Here is a 10,443-nt window from a genome sequence, read left to right as displayed (position 1 = left end):
AAAAACACAAAATTATCATGAAACAAAAGGCAAGAAATTGAATAAAATTTAAGCATATAAAATTTTGGAAATTATTTCTACAACCGTAAGTAATCATATTCCCTCCCGTTTAACCATAAGATAAGAATAACTCACGGGACAAAAAATCCTATTCCATCTAGTTAACCATAACAATAACCCAGGGAGAGAAAAAAAATCCTATTCCCTCTCGTTAACCATAACAATAACTCGGCAAAAAAACCCTTAGATGAACCCAACCCCTCAAGTTGTATGATGTAATAAATGTTAAAAAAACCTGAAGCCCAAAGAGGGCGAAAGAAACCATTTTGGGCCTCTTTTTCATTCATCTCTCATATCTGGGTGGTCTGTCTGTGCGCTTGTCACATTTTGTTCCATATTCAAAGCCATCCATTCGCCTTCTCCCTCCTTCACCTTCTACCTCCTTCGCTCCCTCCCTTCATACTCGCTATCGAAAGATTACAAATTTGTCCGACTTGCAATCTCATACATTTTCACTCAAATTCAAAGACGAGATGCTGGTAGATCCAAGGACAAGGCGGGCACAAGTTCAGCACGCATATGAAGTAAGGTCAGATTTAAGGTATTTTTCGTCCTAGGGTTTTAAATTTTTGGAGATCAGATCAGATGCATGGATCCGTTTGCAGAAGTCGAGCTTATGGTTATTCTTATAGATACTGCTATGATGGGGCATTTTATTTAACCTAAATCTCAATCATCGCTTCAATACGGGAGGGGGAATCTAAAAATTCCGTAAGGACCGAAGACAAAAAAAGAAGGGGAAAAAGAATTTGTGGGGTTTGAATGAAAAGAATTCATCCTTGAAAAGATGACGGAGAATGAGGTGCCATTATTTCTTCATCTGCGCAGAGAGCCATTCGAATATGGACTCCTACCCCTTCCCAACCTTATGTTCACAGACGGAACCTCCACATTGAAAGGCGTCAGAGAGAAACTTATCCAGAATTCTTTTACTTACACTGTAAATAATAATAATCATAGTAGCAATAATGATGATAATAATAATGATAATAATGGGGAGGTGTCCAGATCATTTAGCAGGCGCGTTAATGCCACTGGCATCGCAGAGAGCTTACAGCTTTCCGAAGACCATGCTCGTGTTGTCATAGATACGCTGGCTTCTGTGCTGCCCGAACATGGGCAAGGAGGAGGAGCAGCGGATCCCCTCATTCATGCTTCGTATGTTGATGTGGACTCCATCGGCGCCGACGTATATGATTTGATACTGTTCCTGTTCATCCAAACTTATAAGAAGCTCGTGCCCCGGACTCACAAGGATGCGGCGTCGGTTGCCGATGTTTGGCCTTCAACTTCTGCTTTCGATGGAATTTTTGCAACTCTTTCGCCACTCCAAGTAAGGCAAATTGTTGTTCACTGCCGTTCTCTATTTATATATCCATGTCCATTGCAAACATGTCTCTGGAATCACAACTGTATTTCCAGCACAGTCAACCATAATTCGACATTCTTTTGGAAATTGTGTATTTTTGTTAATTTGGTTACAAACATGTGTCTGCACATTGGTAATTGTAGCTGCAGTACACACATTCATAATTTTAAATTTCTCTTGAGATTTCTCGCGCTCTATTTAAATGCAATGTGTATGGAACTGAATAATTTTCATCACTTTGATATATATTGTTTCCATGTAGTCATTTATATGGTGCACTGTTTTAAAATTATTTGACAGTAATTTACATCCAGGTATAAAGATTATGTGACTGGTATACACGTGGCAAGTCTTTTTTCTTTTGAAATGTATTTCACATCTCGTCTATACTATTTATCAGTGTAACAAAACATAGGTGCAATTGTTCAACTCCTTAGCTATTTGCCATTTAGACATAATGTTTTTGGGAATTCTTATTCATGGACACGATGTTTAGAAAACAAAATGATTGTGGGGATATCTTCATCTGGTAATTGTGTTATTCATATCTGGAATATACCATTCCTTCCTTGTCATGCTAGGCATCAGATTTGTGGCCCTTATTAGTTTTGAACTGCTCTAGATAAATCAAGAAGCATCTTGAGTGATTTAATCTACATATAATTTTTTGTGAATGGTTCTTGACAACTGCTTGCTTTTGCAAACATTCTCAAGCCCTCGATGGACAAATCACAATGTTCAATATAGCCAGCCTACAATGGTGCAATCTCATATTCTCAAACAACACGAAACTCATGGGAAGTGTTTTAGAGCTAAACCATGTTTTTGTCCCCTGAAATACTCCAAAACTGACATAGGGCCATACTTCATATTAAATCCTCCATGTGAACCAGAGTTAGAGCTTTTGTTAGGTGTTCTACAAGGGTTGAAATGTTTGTGTCACTCATAATTAGTTTTTTTGATTTTCTTTCCTTTGAGGAGTTTGAAATAAGGGTTTATGGGTAACATGTGACTCATAATTAGAGTTTACCTCAGTGTTTTCGTTTAGGAGATTTAAATAAAGCTTGGAATTATGGTTGTCTTCATTTTTGTCTCGATTATTTTTGGTGTAATTTATGTACATGTGTAATTGCAATCTCAAATTTTGGTCCTAGTGGCCATTAAACTCGTTAATGATTCACCATAGGCAGATGACAATGGGCCATATTGGTAGTTAGTGGGTGGCTTAGTGGTTTCATGTTTTCAAGGGTCAAGGGTGGCTTGGTGGTTTCACATTTCAAGGGTTAAGTGTATCCAATCTATTACCATCTCCTACTTATATAAAGCTTTACCTCACTTGTAATGCAACATGTGAACTACTCTCTATACAATTCATTAACTATTTGGGCTGCATTGGTAGTTAGTGGGTGACTCAGTGGTTTCACATTTTAACGGTCAAGGGTGGCTTAGTGGTTTCACATTTCAAGGGTCAAGTGTAGCCAATTTATTACCATCTCCTACTTATATAAGGCTTTTTATCTCACTTGTAATGCATCATGTGAACTACTCTATATATAGTATATACAATTCATTAGCTATTTGGGCTACATTGGAAGTTAGTGGGTGGCTTAGTGGTTTCACGTTTTAACGGTTAAGAGTAGCTAATCTCTTACCATCTCCTACCTATACAAGGCTTTACCTGACTTGTAATATATTGTGTCATCTATTCTCTATAAAATTCATTAATTATTTGGGTAAACCTATGTAACTAGAAACACAAGACAGATACAATATGGGAAACAAAAATTCACATGAGTTATAATGTTTTTTACTTTTTAGATATACAGTATGGGAAACAAAAATTCGCATGAGTTATAATGTTTTTTACTTTTTAGATATATATTATTCTTTATAAAATTCATTAATTATTGGGGTAAACCTATGTAAGTAGAAACACAAGACAGATCCAATATGGGAAACAAAAATTCTCATGAGTTATAATGTTTTTTACTTTTTAGATATACAATATGGGAAACAAAAATTCTCATGAGTTATAATGTTTTTTACTTTTTAGATATATATGTGAAGATAATAACTCAATAGAAAGTCTTCCAACCTTGGTCCACAACTAATATCTCAACTGTTTTCATTCTCTTTATTGCTTAACCTGGCACCTCTTTTTGTTGCTCTATCATGGAAAGAAGAGTACCCTCCACAACTAATATCTCAACTGCTTTCATTCTCTTTATTGTTTAACATGGCACCTCTTTTTGTTGCTCTACCATGGAAAGAAGAGTACCCAAAAGGTTTTAAGCATTGTTACATTTATCAGGAATACATCACCAGTATCACAATATATTGCGAGTCATTCCTTGAGCCGTTAGCATTAGTGACAATTATTGCAATATTTTCATCTTTTGAAAGTATTGCAACGTATTCAAAACGTCATGATAATTTCTGTAAACACTGTGAGTTCATGGAATTTATCGCCTCGTTCATGTCAATCTCACGTTTAATTGGTTTTTTGGTCTTTTAACCCTCATTTTAAAAAAGGCAGTTGGGGGATTGAGCTTTGAGGATATTGTGACCATTTTCCATCAAATAAACAAGGGGAACTTGTTATTTTCATTGCTATTAGCTAAGCAAGTTATGGAGGGGAGAATTACTCCAATCTACCATGTCTATATTCCTAGGTATGTAAATTTTTTTATGCATGTAGTTTCTTTGTTTTTCAAGATTCATTGTAGGGTTTGTAATGTTCATTAAATATACCTCTTATTTCCATTTTTAATGGGAGATTTAACACTTACCTCATTGTGATATTTTAATTGTAGCATTCTTTTGTGGTGATTTCCCCATTTGTTTTGTGCCATGGGTTTAATAAGTGCCCTACAAAATGCTAAAGCCATTGGACCTAATGCGCGAGTATGGTGAACCATATGAGGGTCATAATTGATTGAGGTTGTATTGCAAGCTATGTAAAATGGAAATGTTTGGTGGTATCAATTGCTTGAAATGCTACCTTCCCAAAATCCTAGGGCAAGAAGTGGATATTTAATTTGCATCTACCCTGGAAGTTGTCCATATTGCAAATCAATCGATTCTTGATATTGCTAGGAAGAGAAATCAGAGGGAATAATTGAGGCTTGAGATTGCAAATAAAACAATGAGAAGCATGGGAACCATAAGCTTCTTAATGGTGGGGAAAGCCTAATCCTTGACCACACCTTCCCCAATGCCCTAGGCATCCTCACCTTTCTTTATGTTGATGTTAGTGCCTAGGGGACAACCTTCTATTCAATTGATAGTTAAAACAAGGGAGAAGGAGGTGGCTGACAAGTTTTTTGGTTTGATGTTTTCTATGGAGTGACATTCCTTTTTTTTATAAGCTCAAGATCTTATATTATACAACCAAATATGTGCAATGCATGCTATAGAATGACACCTTAAACAACTTTGGTTTCCCTGTGCGAAAATGAGACCAAGAACACTGATAAAGATTAAAGCCAAAGTGTTCCAAATAAACATACGAAGCTGGTTGTGGCCAAGCTCGTCATTGCAAAAGTTACAAAAATTGGCCGTGGAAGCCATGAATGCCATATAGACACAAAAAATAAAGGACACATATAATAGAAACCCTATAAACTAGTAAGCTTACTGCGGCGGCATCACGCCAAGGAAAGATCATGAGACTAAATAATCGGAGCAAGGCGTGTAGGTTGGCCAGGAGGTGGCGACTCTTTTTCATGAAGTAGGGCTTCTTCCTTTTTTTGCATTCTTTCATCCATGATCTAATAAAGCAAATGGAGCTCCTCCATGCGAAGGAGGATCTTGTCTCTGTTTTCATTGTGGTCAAATGATGCTTTACCCAACAGATTCTTAACATGATAGTATAAATCAACCATGTGTAGATATTGGTTGCTTTGTGCCCTTGGAGTGCCCAAGTTTGAAACCCAGTTCTCCACTTCCACCATAATCTCTGAATCAGATAGGTCATTTCTTTCCTCAACCAATTTCTGCTCAATGTTTGAAATCTCGTAAGAGACCACCAATGGAGTGTGTTCGATGTATCTGTTCGTGGGGCTTAGGCTCAAGCTCGACCTCGGGTGTTGCTGTTTGGGCCTCGACCTCCAGTGCCCCTTCTCGAGTGAGCCCTCTATCTAGGCATCGATATCGCTGAAGAGGGGGCATAACTGTATTTGAAGGAACAGGGGATGATCGCTGGTGCAAGGGAGAGAAGTAGAGGGAGGGCATTTGAAAGAGGTGACCACATGAAGAGTCTTGGGCGAGAGGGAGACGCTTTGGAAGAGAATAGATGACAAGAGATGGGCTAACGGTCCTACAATTGTTAGACACCAAGTGCCAAAAAGCCAACCATATACGAGAGAAGGAATAGAAATGCACAGAGTAGTATTGTACATGAATGTCTCTGTTGTTGAGTAGTGTAGGCTGGTTAAGGTTGTTTGGGAGCAGGTAAATGATGTATCCAGAGGAAAGGGACTAGGCTAGGACGGCCTGATCCTTCAACTTGCTCGAGAACGATTGTGCAACACCCAAACCTTTTTCTTTGTCTCACTTTGAAATTGATGAGCAATGCAACATAAATCCTCCTTGGCAAGTGAAACATTCCCGAATATGACTGGTAAATCTTGCGAGTTGTGTTGAAAACAACACTAAATTTATTAGTAGCCTCCTTTCCCTTTTGTGCTGTCATTGTAGAGTGAATGCACTGGGGTGGTTAATCGCTGGAGTGAGAGGTCACTTGAGGCCACTTCAATGCAATGGTTTGGCGCTCCTTGATCTCGCGAGTGTGATGACACAACTTGCAAGTTGATTTCTAGTTGTCCCTCTGTCCAAACCTCGTCGTTCATACCCGCCTTAATAACACATTGAGTGCATTTAGGTATCAGATGAGGTACCCCCATCAGGGGTGGAGTGACATTCCTTTTAACATTGCTTGGGACATATCATTCTACCATTCCATGCTTGAAGCAATGTTTTAAAACTTGGGCTTGGAATCGGTCAAGGGTCAACTTGGACTTGTGCTCGGACTCTACCATGACTTGGATTGATATGATTTTAATGACTTGTTTTTACTAAAAAACACAAACTATTTAAATTTTAATGAAAAATATATTTTAAAGATTTCAAACCATTGGAGACAAAATATGCAAATTTTGCCCATTTTTATACCTTGTAAGGGTGAATATATCAAAATGGCATTGATTGCAATACATATTAGCGACAAAATACATAAGCAATGAGGCTTTAAATGTCCTCCAAAGTCTAAAAAACAATTTACAAGCTATTAGCCTATTACATAGTACATTATACAATCATTGATCAATATGATCAATCATCAAACTAATCAACACTACTAGAAATGGGATCCTCAACTTGAGCTACAAAATCACCCTTTGGTTGAAAATCTTCGAACTCTTCAAACTCCTTGGACTTGTTAGGGACATCTACAACTACAACAGTAGTTTTAGCGTAAGCTTGAGCTTTACGACTAGTCCTCTTATGTGCCATGTCCGGTTAGATTTAGGTTGATAGGAATTAGTTTTAATTTTTTAGTTCTTTAATTTATTAAATTGATTTTTTCATGAACAATGCACTGCAGTCGGGTCCTTGACCAACTAGGCCAAGTAGGTGTTTTCTTGGTTGAGTTGGATTGGTTTGGTACCAAACCAGCTAGGCCATGCATTGACTTGGTCAATTTGGTACCAAACCATTCTCCCGAACTGAACATAGGGCCAAGTAGACTTCGTTGAGTTCAAGTTTGTACAGACTTATTTTTAAAACTATGGTTTGAAGCCGTTGCTACTGTTGGCCTGGGGTACCATGCCCCTTCCTATAGTGACTTGAGAGGACCTCTCTTCAAGGGGAAAAGGTTGATTGCACTCAAACATTAGCCGATCTTAGGGAATCACGGGAGATCATTATATGCACTGTTGCGTTAAATAGTTGCACAAATGGAAAGGATAGGTCCATTTTCAATTTCTTGGTTAATCGTTCTAGGGGGTTAATGTTTATCAAATGTGATGCATCTACATATGTTAACAATGCATAGTTACTATGCGAGATGTTTGATGGGTTCATTCATGAGACAAGTTCACAGTATGTTGCCCAAGTCTTTATAGACAATGCTACTAATTTTGTTGTTGTTGGTAGGTTGCTTATAGAGAGGTACTGAACCTTACATTGGACTCCTTGTGCTCTCTATTGCATTGATTTGATGCTAGAGGACATGGGAAAAATTTCTTGGATCAAGGACATAATGATACATATGTTCTTACACTCATGAGAGAGTTCATAGGGAACAAGGAGTTGGTTTGTCCCTATTGAGCATTGTAGCTTGGAAGATACTTCTAGTCTTGTGTCTTGACTAGAAGGACCTTGATTTGCCTCTTTAGGAGCTTGCATTTGACATGCATATCACTTGCACGCATTTTGATGTGATGTGCATGTAAGGCAAGCTAAATTTATGACTTGTACTTGAGTTAAAGTAGAGAAAGCTAAAGATAGGATAGTTAACTAAAGTAATGTCACTTATCTTTAGTTAACTTGATGAGCTAATTTTGGCCGTCAATCTTAGCTTAGGAAAGTTATAAATTGAGCCTAATGTGAGGTGCTAAGACACAATAACAACACAAGATTGAGAGAGGCTTCTAAGTGAGTGTGTGCTGGGTATGAGAGAGTACAATGAGGTTGGTGATCGATTTTGTAATCTGTATTTTCTCAGTTGGGCCGTTATCCCAAGACGGGAGCCCAAGTAGGTTCTATGATTAATTTATTAATGAAGAACTATCGATTGGGTAGAAATTTGTTTATGTGTGTGATTTCAATCGAGTAGTTGTTTTTGCTTTCGCTATATTTTTGTGTCGGGAATCTCGTTGTGTATTCATTTCATTAATAACTATTGGGAACCGAATACCGGGTGATCGGTTCAGAAAGAACATGCTATCAAAGCCGAAACTTTGAATCGATCTTGGAATGATAGGAAGTCAAGTTCGTATTGGATCGCCAAAGCCAGGTTGGCTCGGATCATACGGACGATTTTTTTTTAAAGCGGGGAGATTTTTTTTAAAGGGTCGAGAGTTTTTTTTTTTGACGTGCGATTTTTGAGTCGAACAAAATTTCGATTCAAAGAAAGGAAGAAGCAAAAAGAGCCCGCTTTATATATTAAAAAAATGTGTTGTCGACAGGCTGACCCAACCGCCAAACCAACTAGTAGCTGCTAGGGTGTACGGGCGACAAAACATGCCAACTGTAGAAGGTAGAGCGAGACAGGGAGACTGGGTTAGGGGCGACGGAGGTTGGAATGCCGCAAAGTCATGGAGTGTTGTTGGAGACGATTGGGCTTTGGAGGGTCGTGTGAGGAGTTGGCATTGACTGCCGAGAAGCAAAGTTGCGGAAGGTGTATCGGTTATCGAGGAAGTTGTTGGTGGAGAGCAATAATTGTCAACAACACAATACCGTTGAAACTAAGAAGGCGGACCTGTCAGCTTTAATAGTAAGGGACAAGGCTTAATAGGGTTGAGTGGCCAACATGCCAGTGGTTGGCCAGAGTGAATAGTCTAGAGATTAGATCAACCAGCGAGCAGTCACATGCGCGTCGAGCTGAGTAAGACTACAAAAGGGTCGAATGTGATCGAACATGGTGTCGAGACAACAAATTATACATGTGCAGAGACTTGATCGGGAGGTTGCAAGTTGGAGACTAGCAAAACAGTCGGGTACCAGAGGTGCTGCACGTAAGTTCATGACAGAAATAGTTGCACAAGGGACTGCTTTTTTTTAGGTTGAACGATCGATAGAGGGTGCAAGTGCAAACCAATGCCAACAAGGGCATCGTTAGGTGCCATCAACAAAGTAGCAAAGCCGCAAGCAGAGTGAACACAGTGGTGTGCTCGTTGGACTTGCTTGCTGGAAGACCATGTTGGAATAAAAAAAAATATAATTAAAATCGTTGCTAGATTGTACTTTTGAAGTGTCCGGGCGGAGGGCAACATGCCTGGGTAGCGTGTAGAAGGTGAAAAATTAATTGTTGGTCAGTTTGACAGAGATGGCTAATGGGCTACATTACGACGATAGGTTGGACGGGGTAAGAAATTTTAGCCTTTGGAAGGAGCAGATTTTCCTGTTATTTGAGGAGCAGGAGTTGTGGGACATCGTGGAGAAGGTTGTTCCAATTTTTGGAGATCCTACTTAGTTGGCTACATTCAATAAGATAAACGTGAAGGCCAAGAGGATAATCCTGGACTCCATTAGAGACGATGTTGTACCTCATGTGATGGGGAGGAAGTATGGTTATGAGATATATGAATCCTTAACCAAGTTGTACCAGAGCACAAACCAAAATAGGAAGATGATGTTGCAGGGGAAACTGAGAAACGCCAGGATGTCTGAAATTGACACAGTTGCATCATACCGAACTAGGATCACTCAGATTAGAGATTATTTGGCAACAGTGGGGGAAACTATTGATAATGAAGAGTTGTTTAGATCAATCTTTGGTGACTTTCCTCCGAAGTGGGATGCCCTTGTTGATGGGATTGTTGCACGAGAGAATATGTCCAGTTGGGATAGATTGTAGGATGACTTCGTACAGGAAGAGACAAGGAGACGTTCCAAAACTACAGGCCAACACAATGGTGAGGATGATGAGGAGAATTTTGCTCTTGCTGTAAAGGGCAAAGGTAAAGTAAAGGGAAGTGGGGGATCTGCTTTTGTGAAGGACATGAACAAAGTGAAGTGCTACTTATCTTCAATTAACTCGACGAGCAAATTTTGGACATTAATGTTAGCTTAGGAAAGTTATAAATTGAGCCTAATGTGAGGTGCTAAGACACAACAACAACACGAGATTGAGAGAGGCTTCTCAGGGAGCATGTGCTCGGTTTGAGAGAGTGCAGTGAGGCTAGTGATTAGTTTTCTTAGTTGGGCCATTATCCCAAGACGAGAGCCCAAGTAGGTTCTATGATTAAATTTATTATTGAATAACTATTGATTGGGCATAAATATGTTTATGT

At 38.9% G+C, this 10,443-nt stretch overlaps 1 protein-coding gene across 1 annotated transcript in view; it reads left to right on the top strand.

Annotated features, from left to right (window-relative positions):
* Positions 1–275: 275 nt before the first annotated feature.
* LOC149179837 (uncharacterized) overlaps positions 276–10,443 on the top strand; it is a 233,959-nt gene continuing 223,791 nt past the window's right edge. Inside the window, exon 1 of the mRNA XM_089415813.1 lies at positions 276–1,393. Coding sequence (XP_089271939.1) covers positions 848–1,393 — 546 coding nt within the window. The 5' untranslated portion in view covers positions 276–847. The remainder of the gene's footprint in view (positions 1,394–10,443) is intronic.

Source organism: Pinus tabuliformis, chromosome 3_2 (genome assembly GCF_031772625.1).
Source record: "Pinus tabuliformis cultivar Carrire ecotype Pingquan chromosome 3_2, CPIR1, whole genome shotgun sequence".
Classification (NCBI taxonomy): domain Eukaryota; kingdom Viridiplantae; phylum Streptophyta; class Pinopsida; order Pinales; family Pinaceae; genus Pinus; species Pinus tabuliformis.
This window is presented reverse-complemented; position numbering and strand designations above follow the sequence as displayed.